Source organism: Strigops habroptila, chromosome 8, assembly GCF_004027225.2.
Source record: "Strigops habroptila isolate Jane chromosome 8, bStrHab1.2.pri, whole genome shotgun sequence".
NCBI classification, from domain to species: Eukaryota; Metazoa; Chordata; class Aves; order Psittaciformes; family Psittacidae; genus Strigops; species Strigops habroptila.
In genome coordinates, this window is record NC_044284.2 from 15,287,765 (window position 1) to 15,310,378 (window position 22,614).

A 22,614-nucleotide genomic window follows, 5' to 3' on the forward strand; every position below is an offset into this window, starting at 1 on the left:
TTCCTTAAAGCTCTCAGGAGAACATACTAATTTTCGGCGCCACATTGTCACTAGCTTTGGAAAGCTGACACGTAATTAATAGGAGGATGAATGCCTTCTGGAATGCCGATGAGCCGCACCCCGGTCGGATTTCGCCAGAGCCGTGGGGCGCTTGTGGCTTGTTGCCATGCGGGAAGCATGAAAACTGGGGATTTCACAAGTACGTATCTAAGTGCTTCACAGTACTCAAGGCAAACTCAACATAGCATTACTGAGGAAGACTATGGCAGCCTGGAGCCCCGGGTTGTGTGCAGCGCACTGCTGCTGACGCACTACCCCCCCTGCGCTCACACACCGCTTCCCACCCGCGGGCTCTACCCGGGCGCGCAGCTGCCGCGCAGCGGTGCGCGCTCCCGCCGCGGCCCTCCGCTAGCGGCTGCCCCGCAGCGGTGGCACCGAACAAACTCGGCCTCTTGGGAGGCGCGGAGTGCGCAGGAGCGCCCGCCGCGGAAGCGGGCGGCTCCCCGCTCGCAGCCGCGCTATGCTTCCTGCTCACGGGCTCTCCCGCGACACCCCGCAGGCTGTCGCCGCGGCTCACTCTGCCCCGGGCGGCAGCGCCCCATCAGCTGCGGGCCGGGCGGCACGGCACAGCACAGCGCACCGCCCGGCCGACCCCGCGCTGCGACACCGGCCCGGCCGGCAGCGGGGCGCCGCGCCGCCACCCCCGCGCATGCTCGGCGGTGGCGGCGCCGTCACCGCCTCTCGCTGCGCGCGGTGCCGGGACCCGGAAGCGGCGGAAGCGGGTAGGGGAGCGGGGCGCAGCGGCGTTTAGCGGCCGAGCGGGGCCCGGGGAGCGCCCGGCGCCGCGCAGGTGCGTGAGGCCGCCCCGCCGGGGCCGTGAGGGGAGGAAGGGGGCCGGTCGCGGGGGAGCGAGGGCGCGGCCATTTTTTGTCCCGCTCGACAGGGGCGGGGGGCGGCCTTCGCGGCCGCCGTCATGCGGGAACGGGTCCGGGGCGCCCTCTGTGCCCCCGAGCTCGGTGCCGCAGGGCCCCCTCGGGCCGGCCCTCGGCTCCGCCGCGGACCTGCTGGCCGCGGACAAAGGCAGCGGGCCGGGGCGGTCGGGCTGGGATCTCGTCCGCGGACTTGACAGTTGGTGGTGACAGGCGCGGGAGAGGGCCGCGCCGGCGCGTCTGCGGGCTGGCTCCGGGGGCCGGGCGCCCGGCGGGAAAAGCAGAAGAGCTGTCTCTGTGTGTCGGGGTTAAACGGAAAGCGAGTGCGCTTCGGAGTAATAATAACAACAGTGTACGCCCATTCCGGGGTATTTCACGGGCTATATATGTGTCTAGGGAGCGAAACCAGCCCAAGCCGCCTCTTTAGATCTAATAATAGGCAGTGTCGGCTCACTTGCTTTGAGTAGTGTTATGCCATGGTCTGGAGTGGGAAGTAATGAGATTTTAGTAATTTAATAAAAGCTTAAGGTATGAAGGTATGCAGGGTAGATAAAACCAAGAGTAAAGTACAGAAAGTGTTAATAGAAAAAGAAGCTACTGTTCGGGGCTTAGGGTAATTTGTATCATAATTCTTTTGCAGATTATGAAATTGCTGTTGCATATTTTCTCAAGGTCTGGAGCAGAGCCAAGTCTTCACAAGAATTTCTTGCCAATCACCTATGAAGCTCCTGAATTTGAAGTTGCACTTCTGCAATGAAGAAAAGGAGACGGCTCGCTGCGAATCTAAACGAAAAGGTTCACCTTGGCCATGAGAAAGACACTTCAGAGCAGATTCTTGTAGTAGACTGTGCACAGAAAATTGTCTCAAAGGCTGCAGAAATAGCCCCTGCAGATCAGCGTGAATCTTCCAAAGAACTTTCGCCATCACCAGAACAAAGAAAGCTCCTAAGCTCATTGCAGTATAACAAAAATCTACTGAAATACTTAAATGACGATAGACAGAAACGTCCATCATTTTGTGATTTACTCATTATTGTAGAAGGGAAAGAATTTAGTGCTCACAAAGTTGTAGTGGCTGTCGGGAGTAGTTATTTTCATGCCTGTTTGAGTAAAAATCCAAGCACTGATGTTGTCACCTTAGATCATGTAACTCATTCTGTCTTTCAGCATTTGCTTGAGTTTCTTTACACCTCAGAGTTTTTTGTGTATAAAAATGAAATTCCGTTAGTGCTGGAAGCAGCAAAATTTTTAGATATTATAGATGCAGTGAAGTTACTAAATAACGAAAGCATTTCTAACGTACAGACTGATGTGGTAACTGATGTGCCTACACCAGTAGAAACACTCAATGAACTGACAGGTAAACTATTAAACAGTCATCAGTGCACTTTTTGTGGTCGAAGTTTCTGCTACAAGAAGTCCTTAGAAAATCATTTGGCTAAAGCCCACAGATCCCTTCCACTGGAAAGAAAGCATGGGTTAAAAATGGTTGAGAAGGCCAGCCTTTCCACTAGATGTTCTACAAGAAACCGCAAATATCCAGCTAAATTGGATAACAGTGACAATGAAAGCGATGATGCCTCCGACAGCAATTTGGAGAAGGTCAGTTCTGACAAAGAAACGTCTGATAGAAGTGAATTTGAAGACAGTGAAAGTGAATGCAATGCTGATGAAGAGGGACAGGAAGAGGAAATGTCAGGTGAAGATTCAGAGTCTGAAGAGCAAAGTGAAAAAGAACAGAACGATGCTGAAGAGGGTTCTGAAGCAGTTGATTCAATGGGAAATATTCCTGAAGGCTTAGCTCCAGTCGTCATTCAAAGCAGTAGCAAAAAACTACTGCAGTGTCCCAAGTGTGACAAAAAATTTGATCGAATAGGTAAGAACAAGCTAGGTGAATGGTGGTGCTGTTTGTGTGGGAGATAAACTGTACTGTTTCTCTGTCCTAGAGAGTGAAGATCAGAATTTCTGAATCATTAATCCAGTATGCTGCTGATGTTTTTAAGTGTATTAAGTTGTTACGTCTATGGTACTAAACAGTTTCAATAAATGAACTGAGTGCATTAACTGAAAAAATCTCCAAATACTAAATTTATTTCTCTTTCACAGCTCTGGATTCCGGCTGTTAGTGTGGCATGTCAGAACAGCCTTGAAAAAGGAGGGAAACACAGCAAGATATTAAGTCTGCAGAAATTTCTTGAATGAAGTCCGAGACCTTTACTGCCAAATTAATTTTAAGTAACAAAGCTGTCATTGTTGCTGTAGTATAACAGCACCATTGTCAAACAGCCTGAAATTCTTCCATTCTATATGATGTGTAGATGCTTAGGACTCAGTCACTGACTTCTAGCTTGATTTTTCTTGTCTGTGGTTAGCACCAAGTAATACTTTGTCATCTTAAGCTGTTGTGTTAGGATTGTTAATGTTACAGTCAAATCTAGACGTGTTGTTACTTGGGATATCAGAAGAGTAAAAATTCTGTCCTTACGTGTCCAATGGTTTCCTGTCCTCTTTTCCCACATTAAAAGCAAGTTACTACTGTATTCCAGAATTTTTGTGTTCTTTCAGCTGGAATAAATGATTAATTATGGTCATGTAAGGTATTGACTTCCTTTCAATCATGGGAGTTAGGAAAGAAACAGTTCTTCATACTGTTAGGCATTTTTTGGTGTTATTAGGTGCATTGCGTCTTCTTTCATAATTTTGAAATTTTAGGAGTTAAGGAAAATGGATGTGGCTAGTGTGTGTGTTAATTCCTACTTATACAGTGTATTTAGCTTGCTGAGGTGAAGTGAATTCGCCAGGGTCACACACTATATCATAGAAGTTATTTAAAACAAAAAATGTGGGACTTAACTGTTCCTGTAATGCCGTATCTTAAAGTAACATAGGAATTTTCTGAATTTGAGAGGGTTTTTAATATTGAAAGGCTACTACGCAGAAATAAATGGCTTATGAGTAAAGTGATGGTATAATTTGGTTTTGCATGCATGGGAAGCCTTTTTCTCATTACATGTTCATAACTTAGAATTCTAGCTTTGTGCTCAAAAAATACATGAAAAATATCATTAAAACAAGTGAAAGTGACACAAAGTATTTCCTTATAAGCTTGTATTATAGTAGATGATTTATATTTTAAATTATGGGCTATAGTACTTTTTTTTTTTCTCCTCTATCTAACTCCCAAAACTGTGGTGCATATTCTACAGAGAAAAAAGTTATCTAGTAGCAGAGACCCTGCTATTGATTTGAGGTAGGTAGACCCTTGGTTTAGGATGGATTTCTGTCCTCAGGAAAAAATACTGGCAAACAGAAGAGGGAATATAAACAGCGTGGAAGAAATGAGAGGAGTATTTTTATTTATAGTAATATCTTGTTTGCCAAATATATAGATCATTTCCAAGGGTCGGTATCATACATTTGGTGTTTTGTTATTTGAAAGTACCTTTAAAAATAACCAGTTTGTTGCAAGGCTGTTCCCTGTTACGAAAAGGTACTTCAGAGTCAGCACCGAATGAAAGAGTAGTAGTGTAACTTTCAGTTCTTAAGAACAGAATATGCTGTAGGGTTGAACAAGAAGGATTGGTAACCTTCACACAGATTTAACAGTAATACAGAGCCCTTTTGTTTTTACTCTATCTTAAAAATACCTGAGGTAGAAGTGTATGGAGGAACCTTGAATCAAACGCTGTATGTGATCACTGTGCAGTTTTCAGTGGTGTAAACCAGTAGAAATCTTTAGATGTGTGTGGAAGATACTTGACCACTTTTGAGAGAGAGGTTATAGAACAAACCTCAAATGTGCATATTGTAGGTGATACCTTTTACAATTTATACTAATGGATTTTTTTGTTGTTGTCGTACAGGCAAATATGAGAGCCATACACGTGTACACACGGGTGAGAAGCCTTTTGAGTGTGATATATGTCACCAGCGCTATTCAACAAAGTCCAACCTGACAGTGCACAGAAAGAAGCACTCCAGTGATACTGACTTTCATAAAAAGGAACACAAATGTCCCTACTGCAATAAGCTGCATGCAAGCAAAAAGACTTTAGCGAAGCACGTGAAGAGGCAAGTATGAGCAAATTTGTCTTGCATTTCTGAAGAATCTTTTTTTTTTTAAGTTCAAAAGTGAAGATAAATGTAGGTATGTACACAGCATGTTCTGCATTATTTCTATAACTCTATAACTGTTTCTTCAAATAAGTATCTTTTCAAAAGACATGGGATTAGCAGTATCAACTAACCTGCCATGAGGAGTGCATAGGGACTGACTAAATGGCACTAATGGTTCTGTGGGAGCTCTGCCATAGGTTTTTACTATAAATTTTAGAATTCTCAGATTAGCTAATACAGTGAGTCAGAATACAATTCTTAATATATTTATCTGTATTGCTTTTAATTTGGAGGAATTAAAAAATATCTTTTTCGATTTTAAATGTTGGTGCTATACTGTTGATGATAATAGGTGGATAAACCATTTCCATGCAGATTTTTTTAGGTGAATAATTTGTTTATGACAGGTCTAATTATAAGGCATTATTATTTACATACTGCTTTTTTCCTTTTTCTTTGTAAATATCCATAAAGCATTATAATTGAAACTGTTCTCTTACCAATTGTTATATGAGTATCTACAGGAATCTATAGTAAACACTGCTTTCCTTATGACTTTAGAATTCTTTAGCTATCAGTATTCTGTTCTGTGGTTTGGTGATCACTTTCATAACACATGGAGTTTAGAAATGGATATTTAGTATTTGGGTGATCTTCATCTTTGAAAGTTATAGTTACTTTCAGCTTCTTTCTCCTAGGTTTCATCCAGAGAATGTACAAGAATTTCTTTCTATCAAAAAGACAAAGAGTGAAGGTTGGAAATGTGATGTAAGTAATATTTTAGTACTTCTGTGTTGTTGGTTTTTTCATATAGATACTATGTTTCGTAACCTGAATACTTCAGTGAAAATACAGTATGTGTTTCTGTGCAATCTCAGTAAGCTTTGTAAGTAATGGTATAAAATTCTTCTGGATGAACTTCATCTGTATGTACAGCTTGTCACCAGGTAAATAATACCAAATCGAATTCTAAAATAGTTGAAAGCAGTATGTTTTAATGTGATTAGTTATTACTGTTGTTAAATTACATAAATTTGCAGATGATTAGACTTAAGTGTTATGAATACTTTAAAAACAGAGTGTTTGCTCTCCTGTTAATTATGCACATCAAACACTGACCATAATATATACTGTTTTGGAAGGGTCTCTCACTAGCGAGGAAAATAGATATCAAAAACTTTTTAATTTAACTGCATATGAACATCAACAGAGTTGTAAATTTGTACAAAATTTACTTCTAGTTTTAAAATTGTAGAAACCTTTCCCTGATTTTCCTCAGGAGGGATATATGTATGAAACTATATCTAGTGTAAATAAGGAGTTTGTAGAACTTCGGTTCTCTATCTGTCTGCTGCCAAATGATATTTTAAGGTTCCAAATGTGGGGTTTTGTTGGGGCCTTTTTAAGGGAATCAGTTAACCTTTTTTTCAGGGCAGCTGTTTTGTTTGTGCAAACTACTGTATGCCCCTGTATGTCTTTAATATTAGGTGCTGTAACATAATTACTAACCTTGCTTTGTTCGTGAACTTTCACTTATAAACATATAGTAGGAGGTTGGGAGATACCAACTGCAGGAATTTGTAAGGTTCATTCTGCTGGTGATGGTACCATGGCTGAATGTATTATATTACATCGATGACCAAACGGTGTTATCTTCCAAATGAAGTTACACTGTGTAAACATATTATAGGTCCTGGTTGTTAGTAGATAAGAAATGTTTTTATAGTGGGAATCAATCATGCAACATTATTGATGTTCATTTCTTGGAAAGTACTCTTACCAGATGAATGTTTTGGTAAACTCCACTTTGGGGTTTGGTTGTTCGGTTTTGTTAAGTTTATGTAAACGAGATTTTTTCAAGACGTGAGCTGCTGCTCTTGTACTGTTCATGTGCACTGAAAACGGGCTTGAATTGAAAGCAGGGGTAGAGTTTTAGCTTTTATAGCAGCTGGAGAATGAACAGAACCCTTAGGAACTGTGACTTTGTTTTCAGGTTGTTTAGTATGTTCTGAGGGCTGAGGTGCTACAGATGTAAGCTGCAGGATTTCTTCAGGTTGTTGGTTTATGCTGTAGTCCATGTGTGAACACCAGGATTTGGTGACCATACTTTAATCCTTGAGGAATATGAGCAAATTCACAGAAACAGTAGAGTATTAATAGTAAAGAAAAGCAAGAAGGCCATTATACTTTTTACAGGTATGGGATTTTCTTACACTTATATTTAACATTAATAAGTTTTTAAACAAATAAACCTGTTCCTTCTGATTTCCTGAGACTAAAAGTGTTATCCAGGTATGCTCTGAGAAACTGATTGCACAATTTAATCTATGGGAGTTAGGTAAGTACTAAATTCAGCTATTATAAACAATGGCAACAGTTTCACAGTGAAATCAGTGAGCGAGTCCTGTGTTGATTTATGTTAGAGCATAGGGCCCTGATGTTAAATTGTAATACCTAGTTTTAATGCCTAAATTTGAGCTGTGGCTTCAATTCTGTTATTGAACTGCATGCTTACTTTAATGACTCTACTAGCAATTCTTCTACACGTAAGTTTTGATTCTTAAAATGGTACTCGAAAGCTCACATAATTTTAACATTGTGAAAGTTCTGTATCTCTAAAATATATTTTGAATTACATTTCTTTGTTGGTATTGGCATTTTCTCTTTAATACATGCTGTCAGAGAATTTCCCAGAGGAAATAAAGGAGCAGGTATGACTCTAGTTCTTCGGTAGCTTATACTACAACAGCTTTTACCACAGTCCAGCTGAGCTGTTTCACATCCAAAACCAATCCAAAGCTGCTTGATTTTTTCAATTGGGTTATTTTCTGCAAAGTTACTGTGTTGAAACACCCTAGGAAAGAGTCTGGTAAGTGCTGGAGTCAGTAGAAGGATGGGGGGTGGAACATGTAACTGTATGCAGGAGTTGCCAGTAGTTTGATTTAGGCTGCCATGGATTGGCATAATAATATATGTAGTGCAATCCAGTAGGGTTTATGTAGAACACAGATTTTTTTATGTTGACTGCAAGACTTTAGAAGTGGGGACAGAGTGTGCTTTTGAAGAATACATGTTTAATTTCACTTTGCTGCATAGAGCAGATGAACTAAACTGTTAAGACTTTATGAATAGGAATATAATCTGGTTATAACTGATGTATCTTTGACAAATTGTATTATCATTTTAGATTTGTAAGAAATCTTTTACTCGAAGACCTCATTTAGAAGAGCATATGATCCTTCACTCTCAGGATAAACCTTTTAAGTGTACCTACTGTGAAGAGCATTTTAAATCCCGATTTGCAAGACTGAAACATCAAGAAAAATTCCATCTCGGTATAGAAACATCCTTCTGACATGTAAACAATAGATTTAAAGTAAAACCTTCCTCTACCATTGTATGTCCTGACCAGTCTGGTTTCCACCCAACCTCTTTTTCCAGTTCTCTGTTTTCCAATTTTGTGGGGGAGTTGGGTTATTGGTTTTGGGTTTTTTGGGGGGTTTTTTGTTGGTTGATTTTTTTACTTTTCTGTTCAGCTGTCTTTTAAAGGCATTGTATTGTACCTAAATAAATGCAGAGAGTTTTTTTGGGAAAAAGGATTAAGATTAGTTTTGTTTTAAAGCCTTTTTGTATGAAATTGGTTTTCAACTATGGAGTCAGATTCTTCTTAAAGTTTTCCAAAGACCTTTTTATTTCGTTGAGAAGTATTCTCAAGACTTCTTTATTACTATTAATTATTTCTGCCAGGTAGGAACTGGATTGGTGATAGTAATAGGAATTCATTTTTTCAAACAACCTAAGTGAACTTAATTACTTTGGACTATTCTAAATTTTTGCTTTACAATCATGAAATTTGCCAAAATACCAGGTATTAGAAATAACTTTCTGAGCAGAAAGTGCACAGTCTAATTAAAGTATGCTGACTGAACTAAACATTAGTAATTTGTTAGACAAAACTTTTGCTTTGTAAATCGATGAGGGCTTTCACTAGTAACCAGTCTGTACATCTTGTTTGGTTTAACTGACAGTTAATAACGCTGTGTCTGTCTGTCTCCTTGTAGGGCCTTTTCCTTGTGATATTTGTGGCCGCCAATTTAATGATACAGGAAATTTGAAACGCCATGTAGAGTGTACTCATGGAGGAAAGAGAAAATGGACATGTTTCATCTGTGGAAAATCTGTTAGGGAGCGGTAAGGAGTTGCATGACCACTTGAACTTGAGCAGAACAGAGTGATATTTATAGAGTGCTTTAATTCTGAATATGTTTTAGCTTTGAATTTTTGACTTAAATGAGGCCATTTCAGAGGGCTACTATATTAAAAGGTAGAACCAGAGCCACAGGTAGCACGTGATTTTCTCATGACCTCTAAAATTAAGGGTGACACCTGTAGGTAATTAGTTATAAGGCAGAACTATATGAAAAACATCTTACCTGTAATTGACTCTGGGTTCCTGTGTTGTGCAAGAACATCTTGCCAGAGGTATTTTGGTAAATAAACTGATGAGGACAGGAAGATCAGGAGCACTGTTAAGAAAGACTAAGAAGAAATTGGACTTCTACTGACACGGTTTCATGGAAGATGGAATAATACTGTGCAACCTTTGCTGCTGCTTCTCTAAGTGGAGGAAACAAATGTTATTTTAGCACTTTGAAAAGTGGAAGCTCTAAAAGTTGGCTCATAAATTGTAGTATGTAAAAAAAGAGCATAGGAAAGCTGTAGAAATATGATTCCCTTCCCTTTCAGTTTTACACATATGGGGGTAAAAAAATGTGAATTTAAGTGGTCATTTACATTGCTCTGTGAAGGTGTCTTACACTGCTCTATAAAGGAGATCTTTTAAGTTTCCCAAATGGTGATTTATGTTTAGGTTCTGAAACAATAAGCCTTATATTTGTTTGTTTGCTTGTTTTGGTGGAATACAGCTTCATCTTAGTAAACCTGGTTAAGATTCTAGTTATGTTCTGTTTGAGCAATATGAAAATATCTGAGTTTGTGTAGTGCAGTATGTTTTCTTGATTTTTTTATTTTTTTTTCCCAATGACTGGCAAAGACCACCAGAAGTATTGCAAGAGGAAGATTTGTCCCTAATGGGTTTTGTTGGTGGTGTGAATTTTCTAGTAGTTTGGTTAATAGTTTGGTTTTCTTCATGTGTTAGAAGAAAATGCACAAATGCAATAATGAAATAGTAAACAAACAAGCTATAAAGCACAGATAGTCTTGCAGTTCTGTAAAGCTCATTTATGTTATATAAGGCAGTTGAGTAGTTAAATGTTTTTGCTCTTTTTAGAAAAGATAAAATTTTTGTGTACAGCAAAAAAAAAAAAATTGGAAAAAAAGAAAGGTACTGAAGGAGATTGAAGAATTTTCTCTTATGTTTAGTTCACACACTTACCAGCTGTGTATGCAGTAAATGTTATTGCCTGATTCCTTTGCTTGAGAGGAATTTCTATCTGCATGCACAGTTTTTTAACATCCACAATCTAGATTTCCCTCAAGTCAGATTTTCAAGCTCTGGCTTAGATATACATACAGAAACAAGAAAATAGTTACATAGAAAATGCTGACAAACTTGATGTTTTCTTCAGTTTATGCTGGGACAATGTTTTGTTTCTTCGCTTATATTGTTTCCAGACCCAGCAGATTCAATAAATAGTATATAGTGCCTTTGAATGTATGTATCTGTGTGGGTATCTGAATAAATTGATGCAGTTATTTGTATATATTATGATCCCTCAGAGTTAAAGAAATTGAGAAGAAATCTGTTTAAAGTGGCAGTGACATTGCTTAAAATTAAATTTTACTGCCTTTGTTAAACAGAACAACTTTGAAAGAACATCTGAGAATTCACAGTGGAGAGAAGCCTCATCTTTGCAGTATTTGCGGACAGAGTTTTCGTCATGGAAGCTCTTACAGGTACAGATTTTTATTAGATAAGCTGCTAAACTGTCTCACTTATTTGGTGATACATATGTATTCATGTTACCAACCTAATTCTTCAATATGTATGTGTTTTGATTTATTCCAATTCTGAGAGCATTAGTAAATGCTTTAAACATGCTTAAATATTGAAAAGATATTAATCTGTGAGAAGTAATTTAATTTTTAATACTTTAGTGGTTTAAACACAGGTAGAATCCCATACAAATCTTGCATTAGAGTTTACTTTCTTGCACATCTAAAACTTTTGCATCTTTGTTACTCAAAGAGAAAATAAGCAGAGGACTAAAATATCCTACTGTGTTAACATCATGTATGAGAGTTTAGCTCTGTTCCCTCTTGCCTTCTAAGAGCAGTTTAAGCATACCTCATCTGAAGGTTTTTTCCTGATATTTGTGTGAAGCACTAAAGAGTATGTTTTCTGGTATTTTGCATTGAATTAGCAGTAAATTATGTTAAAAATATTGCATTTTGTGGTTATATTTATGACTGTAAATACACAGACTTCATCTAAGAGTCCACCATGATGACAAGAGATATGAATGTGAAGAATGTGGGAAAACATTTATTCGGCATGATCATCTGACAAAACACAAAAAAATACATTCAGGTAGGCATTTTCTTTGAAAATTGGTTTTGAAATTACTATTTTGAAATAAGATCAAATAAAAAATTAATTATGGATTTTTTCTTTCAGTACATGCAATGTTTTAGGCCTGATAAAAGTTCCTCTTACTATTTTAAGGTCTACTAAAGTAGGGTTAATCTTACATATGTTTTCAAGGTTTAAAAGCAAAGTGTTTCCTCCATGTTAACATAGAAAGCTGAGGGACAGTCAAAAACATGTAACATTAAATTGCTTTAAAAATAATAATAATAAAAAAAGCAAAAGTGAAAAAGGAGGATTTTTTTTAATGAGTCCGGATTTCTTTTTTTTAATAGCAATTGTGTAAAACATTATTACCATAACACAGAAGAAGCTGTCACAGTCTCTGACAAAGTTTGTACACTGATCACTTTAATGTAAGAACATCAAAGAGGTGTTTCTGAAGTCTGTTATGGGGAAGAAGGAGGGAAGGAAGGTGATGGGAGTCAACCCTGAGAACAGCCAGATGGGGATGATCAGGAAGAAGAAAAAATATCTGTTGCACTGACAGCAGAGAAGTTATCAAATGTATAGGAAAAGCGAAGATTCACTAGGGACTTTTTCAGAACAGGATCCGAAGGGACTGAGGCCTTCTAGGAGGCAAAATACTTCTTGGGCAGCATGAAAATATGAAAGTGATCAGAGTCTAAACTTCCTGAGCCTTTATTTTGAAGGACAGCTTCTTTTTTTTTTTTGTGTTTGAAATCATAATGTCTGCTATAAAATAAAGAAATCTTTGAAAACTCAAGTACAAAAAAAAAAAATCCTCTTTTCTACTCTATTTGCTTTTCCCTCCTCTAGAAAGTTACATTCTTTGACTGTCCACACTCCTCCTACTTACATGAGAAGAAATACTCTGCCACTTTATGGAAGATCTCAAGATGACTAAAAAGAACCAAGATACTTTTAAACAGCAGCCTAAAAGAAAAAGGTAACTATGTAAATCAGGATAATTAAAAAGATAAATACTGTGATGTAATTTTTAGTTCTAAAATTAGTAGCTGAAAATAATTGGTATGGTTAAATAAGCCTCTATTTTTAGAGCCCCTGAATTATTGAAGATACCACATTTCGGGTCACAATGAAGAGAGTAGATTCCTAGTCATTCACTTGTACCTCTCATGCAGTAGGTGTTTGGGGACGTGTCTCTTAACTCATGAATGTGAATTTCATTGTAGAAATGACAAAAGTTCACGAATAGTCATATATAACAAGTGGTAAAAGTCTTTACTCTGATAGAAACAACCTACTTCCTGAATTTTGTTCTTTGATATTCTTCTCTGAGTAAGGTGTGGAAGAGCTTGATTGGCTGAACTTTGTGAACATGGATCTGCTGTTTTATGATTACAGTTCCAGAAGATTTAATCAAAATTCACTGAATTTTGCCCATATAGGTGAAAAAGCACATCAGTGTGAAGAATGTGGAAAATGTTTTGGCCGTAGAGATCACCTTACTGTTCATTATAAAAGTGTTCATCTGGGAGAAAAAGTTTGGCAAAAGTAAGTGTGGGGTTTTTATAGCTGTGTGAATACTTCTGTACTGTAACTGTTTTTATTGGGACTTGCATGTTCATGCAGAACTCTAGCAGTCTGTGTCTTTGTCATGCCCGTTACCTTAGTCTTGATAGAAATGAAGTGAATGTCAGAAAAGTACCTTCATAATTTAATCAAGATGTTTTCTTTGTATCATAATTAAGTAAATAGAACCATAAAAAAGGATCAAATTTTCATCTGTCAATTAGCTGTCTCAATGTTTTTCTAAATTGATGGTTTGATGTAATATTGTCATTGCAGACTAGTTAAGACTGAAATATTGGATATCATTTAAGCACTGTGAGAACTATCCCACACTTAGGTATTTTAGAAGATTAGGGGCTCTGAAAGTAGGTAAAAACTTTGAAACCTAAGTTATGTCTATAAATTGAAAATGCAGTAGGGTTTTTAAATTCTTGAGCTCCAAAAATAACTGTTTCAGAGATTTCAAATAAACTGAGACCTACTTGTTTTTCAAATGATGTTTTAACTACTTGTACTCATTCATATTGTGTAGAAGCCACTATAGATATGTCTGTGTTGAAAGTACATTACCTTTGTCTGCTTGTTCTGCTTGATTTTTTCTTAGTACCCAGTAGCCTACACCATTCTTAGTACTTTATTTATGGCATAAGCCTGCCAAAGTGAAAGCCTCTCGTAGATGTTGGGCAAAAACTGTTACTTAAGGATATTTTGTGTATCAGAAAAGAAGTTTTAGTGGCTTTTGTTTTGTAATACTAAGTGCCAATCTCAGCAGAGAGTAAGATTGAATATTGAAAAGAATCTTGCTGACCTTATTGGTACGCAGGTGCCAGGAAATATGAACGTAAGTGAGGAAATTTGGAAACTTTGATATTCAGCTATTTTGCAGTTAAAGATTTCAGAAAGGAGTGTGCACATAGCTTTATTGTTTGTTGGTTTACGAAAAGAATAAAAATCTAACATGAAATGTCTTTTCTTCTTTAAAGATATAAAGCAACATTTCACCAGTGTGAAGTCTGTAAGAAAGTTTTTAAAGGCAAATCAAGTTTGGAAATGCATTTTAGGACACATTCAGGTAAAAGTAAAATAAATCCCAACAAAACAACAAAACATGTAGGAATGTATTTTTATGCATCAGCATTGATGGAATTATTTAATTCATTATGGTTGTTGAGCATTCAGGGCACAAGTAGCAGGAAGAAGCAAGACTTCTTACTCTTTCTCATACGTTGGTCATTCTACCCTCTGAATATATCAGTTGAAACCTTGATAATCCTCAGCACAGGTTTGCAGTATTCTCTCTACACCTCTTTTTTTAGTTTACTGGTGTATGTTCTCACCAGATTTACTCAGACCATCTAACTATTTTTGTGGTCCAGAGAATTTCAAGTGGTAATCTAAACAAGGATTTCAAATCCCTTTGGAGTTTTATGTCCTTGTCTGTTTGACTTTGGTTTTCCTGCCTTATGTTTAGGAAAATCATTGTCCTTTTGAAATATATAGAAGTACAAATTGAGCTCATCTAATAGCATTATCATAACAGTTTAAAGACTGTTCTTTTTTATTTGGTTTTTATTCTGATTATCTTTGTGTGTACCTGACAGAAATCCCATGAATTGAGAGAATTGTATGTAAGGAGAAGGATATGCTAATATCCTAGTATGTAATGCTAGTATGTAATGGCTCCTGTGATTCCAAAATTGATGCTAAACATATGCTCCTTGTTTTCAGTAAAATTGTTTTATACTGCGTCTCTATGCCATAATCCATGTGTGTATTTGTATATTTATGTGTGACATGGTGTTACTCAGAATAACTAATTCTTACTTCTCTGTCTTTACAGGTGAGAAACCCTACAAATGTCAAATCTGTAATCAGTCTTTTAGAATTAAGAAGACATTAACAAAACACATGGTTATTCATTCAGATGCTCGACCTTTTAATTGCCAACACTGCCATGCAACATTTAAACGAAAAGACAAGCTGAAGTATCATATTGATCATGTTCATGGATCAAAGGCTGCAGAAGAGGCATTGACATCTTCAGAGGAAAAGCTAGCCTCCTTACCAATGCAGTACACCTCTGATGACAAAGTTTACCAAACTGAGGCTAAACAATATGTGGAACAGTCCAAAGCATATCAATCAGAAGCCAAAACTTTGCTACAGAATGTATCTACAGAAGTATGTGTGCCTGTGACTCTGGTACCGGTTCAGATGTCTGATCCACAAGCTGATCTAGTACAGCATACTACTCAGTCACATGGCATTCTTCCTCCACAACCTGAGCAGACGGATTATCAACGAGCAACAGATCTGTCATTTCTAGAGAAATACACTCTTACTCCACAGCCTGCAAATATTGTTCATCCTGTAAGGCCTGAGCAAATGTTGGATCCTAGAGACCAGTCATATCTTGGAACTTTACTGGGGCTAGATACAGCTCCTACTGTACAGAATATTTCAAACAATGAACATTCATGATCAGACCATAACATTCCACCTAATTTACTAAGCCATTAGCCAACAGAAGGCTGATATGGCAATTAAGATTTATATTTTATATTTTATTTGGACTCATGAGTCTTCTGCATAGTTTTGGAAAACCAGGTTTGTTTACATGATATTTGAACATTTAGGCACATTTTGATGCATACTGAAAGAGTGTTTCCTGTGATTTTAAGAGTTTTTAAAAATCTTATAAATGGTCTTCTAAAAATTGTGTTCTGAAATATCTTTAAGCATAGTGGCTGAAAAATGTAATTACATATCTGGCTATTAATTTAAAAAAAAATTGCCTTTCTGCATCTCACTTTGAGTTAACATTTTAAGTGTAATAGAAAGTATTCTAGAAGAATAAGGACTATATCAAATTCCTTAGAAGCTGTAAGGGCAGGCAGGGATATAAACCACAAACTTTGTATTATGTTTCACACAGAAATTAAAATATAATTTTACTTGAACCCTCAGGCATTTTTGGAGGGTTTTAAAATCTGCTGGATTCTGGAACCTAGCCAATGGATACAGAAACTAGATTCTTCTGAAAAGTGATTCAGATATTTTATGCAGACACTAAATGGGGTGTTTGGTGATCCCCCTGAGCATAATTAGGCTGCCTAAATTTGGCCTCTTAATTCTTCCTTGAGCTCTGTATGTTAAATAACGTGGGAAGATCTAGACAGTTATATTGTCTAATTTTCTACAGTTAGACCTATATAATTTTAATATACATTTTTTCATGCAATCTAGTTTGTCTTCTAAAGTGTGCCCCACACTCTAACTTTGAAAGAAATGGGAGTATTTGCAAGGTCATTTTAATCTATGAACACTCATAAAGAATTGGCATGGTTTATTTTTGTGAGAATGTAAGTTACGCCAGGGTCCCACATTAGCATGCTCATTTTCAGGTTATCTGTGACGGAGAAGAAATTTTGAAGACTATTATTTCCAGAACAGTACTTGACTTCTATCGAAAAAAAGAAAGAAATAATCAGTACTTATAAATCTCTAGTGAGTTACTAATGAAATTGTTTTGTTTCTCACTTTCAGTGTTTATAAAACAAAGTCAAGCTCTTGAGAGTATTTTATGTCTTTAATTATTTTTAGCTTTTTCTTTACTAGGCATAAGGGTTTTGTTTTGGTTTTGTTTTGCTTTGGGTTTGGTTTTGGTTTTTTTCCAAAAGAATTGTTTTGAATTACAGGTCTAGTGTAATTCACAGTGAAATGGAGTATAATTTAACCTCATCAAGCTTCCTATTTTAAGCCTACTTTAAAAATAATTATTCTGTGTTTGTTTGGTGAATATTATGCCAAAGAAAATACCTGAATTAATCTTATCATCTTCATTATTCCTCACAAGAATTATATATTAAGGCAAAATTTTCCCCAGGTTTTCCTGTTCTTAAATTATTATCTTAAAGAAACTTTAAAATGGGAAACTGGGCATATGTGTATTATTGTAACTGTTAAATTCATCCAATGACCTGAGCACAAGCAATCTGTGGTGAAAAGCTCTTTTTATCATCACAGTTCTATGAACTCTTAAGTGGCATGGATCATTTTAAATCCTATTCAAGTACTTTGGTGTTAGATTCTGTTAATCCCCATCTACTTCGGCTTTGAGCAGTTTGCAGGAGAGGGGCCAGAGCTGCCTGAATGTTCATATTTTGAAGCTTGTACCCTGATGGATTCTTAACCTAAACACACCAAAGATTTCTGTTAGCTGTTAAATAGTGGCAGAGTTATAGAATTTTAAGTGTTACCAATATTTAAATAGGACTTAGCCAAAGAAGCACAATAGAAGTCCTAAACTTTAAAAGTTCAGTTTCTAAAACAGGACTACATATGTTTAACTGTTCTATGTTTGTATCTCTAAAGTAAAATTTAGAGCTGTGCTCTGGGAATGTTCGAATTGACATGCTGTAAATATATCTGGTAGGAAGCTGAATACTAGCAAATACACAGCAATAATGAGGCCATTGAATGCCACCTTCCGAAAGGACACTATCAAGTACTACCCTTTCTGCTAAGTCCACCTTCAACCCTTTTCAAAATAAAACTGTTTCTGTTATCCTTACACTCCATGGCTTGAAAATGGCTGGTTTATGTGTAGTTTTCAAGTCAACATGTATGTATTCATATAAATGCTTCTGGACATGAAACATGACTTCCAGCATTTGTAATTGTACTGTTAAAAATAACCCAACATTAGTGGTATCAGTGCAGTTGTCAGACTAAAAAGCCTAACTCTTTGTTATTTCTTGTTTTTTCTGTCCTACAGTAGAAAAAAAGTATTGTAGGATTTTGACAAAACAGTGTCTTGCAAGTAGTTGGTAACTAAATTTTTCTTTTTAAAACCCAGTCTGTTCAGAAGGCACTCTAGGAAAGTACTAAAATGGAATTTGGAGCATGTTTACTTGATAATGTCCTTTTAAAAATTCTTTCATTATCGTGCCTTTTATATATATCCTGAATAATGGCTTTTTTCTCTAGTTCAGTTGATTATTTGGAAAACATTACGGTCAATATTTTCCAAAGGGCTTCGTGTTTTTTGGGTGCCCAACAAGAAACAGACTATAAAAGGACTCATTTTTCAGAAAACAAGTGCTATCTTTCCTGTTTGGGTGACCAGAATTACTAGTCATTCCTGGAAAAAATGACCTACTAGTTCTTTGGCGTTCTTTTGTTTGCAGATAACCCTACTAGTTAGTGTTTTTACCTGCTGGTCAGGCTGGATCATTGCCAGTTGACAGTGAAAGAAAATAGGAAAGCTTATGTGCTAGATACATAGTTTTTATTTTTTTAATATCATGAGCTGTAATTCTTATGGCTTTACATCTATTTAAAATTCATGTATGAACAAAGTACATTTTCTTGGACTGGTACTTCACTTGGTAGATGGAAGTAACTGGTCTCTGCTTGACAGAGGACAGTTCCTCTTTGGAGGACTGGAGGTGAAGGGCAGAGATCTGCACCTCAAAGCTATATGGGTCGAAACTCTGTAGGTGTCTGGTACCTCCATTTTAATATGTATGTGTACTCATACAAGAGTGCATATCCTATTGAGCATTGAGGTGCTTTTACAATAAAGGCTATGTTTTATCTGGCAGTCACTGACTCAGTTGACCATTTGTTGCCAAAGAAGGAAGAAGCAGGTCTCTCTTAATAATGTCTTTAAAGAGTGATCAGTGGCACATTGCAGAAAGTTGGTCTTTTCCACCAGCTGACCTTTGGGGAGCAGAGTGGATTCTGTGTTGTGTTGGTACTCTGAACTGCTACATGGTTCTGAGAGCTTATTGCACTCATTCTGAATTCTGTATTTTTTGCTAAACAGAATTAAGTGGATTTTATGTTCAGTTTATTTATTTATATTGGAATTTCTTTTTTGAGCACTGACACTTTTCCTACAGAAGTATGGCTCTCACAGGTTCTTTTTCTGCTGAACATCAGTAATTGTAATGGTGATGATACATCTTCTGTAAGGCTGTGGTTTCCTTAAAAATATAGTGCTACTTTAGTCTGGATTGTAATTCGGGTAGTTATTTTTAAAGATGGGTCATGCCAGAACACAATAACAGAAGACTTGTTGGTATCATCAAAGAGCTAGGCTTACTTCCCTAGTAATGAATGTGAAAGAGCATCCAGAACGCTGAAGAATGCTTCAAAGGAATCACTTCATGAAGTGCTTGACTGAACATGAAATGTGTTATGGAGTGCTAAGGAATAAATGACCCTCAAGTTTTAAAATCTAAAATGATTTCTGTGTAGAAGTTAATGAATGTAGAGTTATGAATGAATTCTAAGAAGGATGTAGTAGATTATTGTTTTCAGGGAAAAAATAACCCCAACCTATTATTCAAAAGTGAAATGCTTCTATATTGAGCATACCTGCGTAACTGGTCCAGGTTGCGTGTTCTCCACGTGACTGAAACTGAAGGGACATAGAATGTGTTTATCTGTAGGTCCTTGTGACTCCTGCCACATGCCATCTCTTTCTACAATACCATCTCACAGTGCTTTGGTTGTTTCCATCATATGCATTGAAGAATGATACTGGCAGAATATAATGCAGGGCAGTCACTTTGCTTAAGCCTGGAAGGGTCTTTTTCCACGGTTCCTGAGAAATGTTTTGGTTTAAAAGGATTTGGTGGATTAAAGGTAACAATGGCAAAATTTTTTGAATCCCCCATAACCGTTTTGATCGTGTTTAAATGTCAGTCCTTTTATATGAAAGAATAAGGTGAAATAAACTCAATATTTTGTCACTGGTATATAAGATAATGTGTTTTAAATGTGATCTGTATAAGTTGATATTTTAGATGGAAGTCTTTAAGTAAAGTTGTCTTTTTCGGGGTAATTCTTTGCTGTAAGGAAAAGTTAGGAAGTGTACTGTAACTGTAGAAGTACTCAGTCCTATGTGTAATTTTGTTTGTTATGGAAAAGTAAAGTTCTCTTGTCTTAACACTGCTCGCTTCACAGGATTTCTTGCAGGGGTGCTTGCACTGTTTTGATTTCTCTCCAGGGCCCCTTTTTATTTTAACAGCATGGAAACACAGCATTCTGTGTAAAGTGTAAAGTCTTTCAGCTTTAAAGCTCATGAAAGATAAACAAATGAGTCTTTTTTTTTTTTTTCCCCATTAAATTTGTGTGCATCTCATTCTACTTTAAAATATTTTGTAAATTAAATTTATTTGGAAAAATATTTGGCTTTGCTTGTTTTGTTTTTTATGATACGGGAGGAGCTTTTTAGCATGTGGATTTGTTTATTGTTATTACTATTATTGCTATTATTATCATCATCATCATCATCATCATCATCATCTATTGTGAAGTGTGACTTGAGCTCTGCAGATTCAGCCTAAGCCCCTCTGCCCTGGCCAGCTCCGCGCCGGGCCGGGCCGCACGGCGGCGCCTCACTCCTGCCGCTGCGAGCTCGGGCCGTTTAAATAAAACGCCCGGCGCTCATTGGCGGAGCAGCGAAGGGGCGGGGCGGTCCCGAGCGGGGATTGGCGGGGGCGCCGCGTTTGAACGGGCGGGTGGAGGCGCGGCGGTTGGTGCTGCGGCGGAGCGCTGATCGTGTGGAGAGTGGGAGCCGGCCCCGCTCCGGGGTTCTGCCCCGGCTATGGCAGCGGGTTTCTTCTCCGGAGCAGCGGTGTGGGAGCTGAGTGCCGCCGCCAGCCCTAGGCGGCGGCGCTGGGCCACGCGGGGTGATGAGGAGGACGCGGACGAAGTCCCCGCTGTGTTGGTCCTGAGTCACTTCTCCCGGCCGCCGTTCCTCAGCTTCGGCCGCCTGCGTGTCGGCGCCTCCCGCACGCGCCTCCTGGGCATCGACAACCCCAACGCAGAGGACACCGAGGTGGTCGTCGACCGCTTCCCGGCTTCTGACAGGGGCTTCAGCATCGAGCATCACCGCTTTTTCGTGCAGGTACCGGGAGGGGCGCGGCAGGGAGCAGGGGGTGTGTGACACCCGAGGGCACCCGAGCAGGCTGCTGGCAGGAGGCGAGGGCTGGCGGCGGAGGCGGGCTGCGGCCTGAGGGGCATTACAGCTTTGCAGCGTTATCCTCCGCCGGGAGAGCCACGTGTCGCCTGGCTGCGTACAACCATAGGATGGGTTGGGGTGGGTTTGGCAGTCGGTACCCTGGGAGCTGCAGCCGCGCTGTGGGCAGTATTTGTGGGTGCTGTGCTCGCGTTCCGCGTTCTCGTGAAAGCGGAAGGGAAGGGGGAGCCTGAGGTGGTGGGCTTAGACCTCCCGGGGCCGGGGGGCTGTCACAGCCACAGAGGGGCTTTTGGCAGGAAGATGGTGGGGAAAAAGAATCTAAAATAAATGTTCTCTGGGAACGTGGTTTTGAAAACAGAGATAGAGTAAGAGGTGTTCAAAAAGTGACCTCTCAAAACATTGAAGGCGATTTGTTTAGGGAAGAGGTTAAGGGAGCTTGTGGAGAGGATAGCAATTCACTCTTCTGCATGTTAGTAATATAACAGAGAACAAAGCAGGCTTTATATAGGAATAAATACACAATTCCCGAGGAAATATAAACCATGGCTAAGTCAACCAATGCTGGATTCTTTTTAAGGACAATTTAAACAAAAAACTCTCGAGAGTCTTTGTGAGAGAAACTCTCTGGAGATCTTTTGCATCAATGTGCTTATAAAAACAGACTGGACTCTCGCTGCGAAGTATTTGAATAACAAGTTCTTATAGTAATTAATGAATACTAACCAGTGTTGACCGGCTTTACTGTATAAGCACATATTGAATTAGTTTATGTGTTTTTATTAAATGTATCTGCCCCAGGTAGTGGAACTTCTAATTCGTATGCTCAAGAGATTGGTCATTTTCAAACTCTCTTGGATTTTTACCTGAAGTATAACCATTCTTTGGTCTGTGTCTTGGTTTTGCAGGGGTAGAGTTGATTTTCTTCTTGGAAGCTGGTACAGTGATGTGTTTTGGCTTTAGTATGAAAATAATTATGATAACACGCCAATGTTTTAGTTGTTGCTCAGTAGTGCTTACCCTGATCAAGGACTTTTCAGTCTCTCATGCTCTGCCAGTGAGGAGGGGCACAAGAAGCCGGCAGGAAGCAGAGACAGGACACCTGACCCAAACTGGCCAAAGGGTTATTCCATACCACAGCACATCATGCCCAGTATATAAACTGGGAGGAGTTGGCCAGGAGGGGCTGATTGCTGCTCCATCATGGGCTGGGCATCAGTCAGTGAGTGATAAGCACTCATATTGTGCATCACTTGTGTTTTTTGGGGTTTATTCCTTTCCTCTTTTTCCTATTATTATTGTTGTTATATTTTACTTCAATTATTAAGGTGTTCTTATCTTAACCTGTGGGTTTTACCTTTTTGTGATGCTTCTCACCATTCCATGGCTGGTGTGCGTGCATACTTTGTTGACTGCTGGGTTTAAACCACGACGATCTGTCAGTATTGAGGCCAGCAGAGCACCGGAATGATTTG

General features: G+C 38.6%; 2 protein-coding genes across 8 annotated transcripts in view; both read left to right on the forward strand.

Moving 5' to 3' along the window:
- Positions 1 to 460: 460 nt before the first annotated feature.
- Positions 461 to 20,107, forward strand: ZBTB41 (zinc finger and BTB domain containing 41). Of its 4 annotated transcripts, none has more exons than XM_030494809.1 (11): positions 461 to 782; positions 1,570 to 2,805; positions 4,793 to 5,000; positions 5,744 to 5,813; positions 8,233 to 8,380; positions 9,107 to 9,236; positions 10,866 to 10,961; positions 11,489 to 11,595; positions 13,026 to 13,131; positions 14,133 to 14,221; positions 14,990 to 20,107. In XM_030494809.1, exons 2-11 carry the CDS (start codon positions 1,683 to 1,685, stop codon positions 15,628 to 15,630), a joined length of 2,718 nt encoding a protein of 905 aa, XP_030350669.1. In that variant the 5' UTR covers positions 461 to 782; positions 1,570 to 1,682; the 3' UTR covers positions 15,631 to 20,107. The 4 variants fall into 4 exon arrangements, with proteins under 4 accessions (XP_030350669.1, XP_030350668.1, XP_030350671.1 ...); XM_030494808.1 differs by having other exon boundaries at positions 748 to 850; XM_030494811.1 differs by lacking the exon at positions 461 to 782 and adding an exon at positions 806 to 850 and having other exon boundaries at positions 1,602 to 2,805.
- Positions 20,108 to 20,698: 591 nt separating this feature from the next.
- ASPM (assembly factor for spindle microtubules) overlaps positions 20,699 to 22,614 on the forward strand; it is a 30,305-nt gene continuing 28,389 nt past the window's right edge. For all 4 annotated transcript variants that reach the window (XM_030495567.1, XM_030495570.1, XM_030495569.1 and 1 more), the window contains exon 1: positions 20,699 to 21,070. In XM_030495567.1, coding sequence (XP_030351427.1) covers positions 20,768 to 21,070 — 303 coding nt within the window. In that variant the 5' untranslated portion in view covers positions 20,699 to 20,767. The remainder of the gene's footprint in view (positions 21,071 to 22,614) is intronic.

Bases quoted from the DNA above. Each gene is read 5' to 3' on its own strand.
- ZBTB41 (XM_030494809.1), top strand. From the start codon at position 1,683: ATGAAGAAAAGGAGACGGCTCGCTGCGAATCTAAACGAAAAGGTTCAC. The intron at 5,001-5,743 runs GCAAGTATGAGC...TCTTTCTCCTAG, and splicing joins TTAGCGAAGCACGTGAAGAG to GTTTCATCCAGAGAATGTAC. The intron at 5,814-8,232 runs GTAAGTAATATT...TTATCATTTTAG, and splicing joins GTGAAGGTTGGAAATGTGAT to ATTTGTAAGAAATCTTTTAC.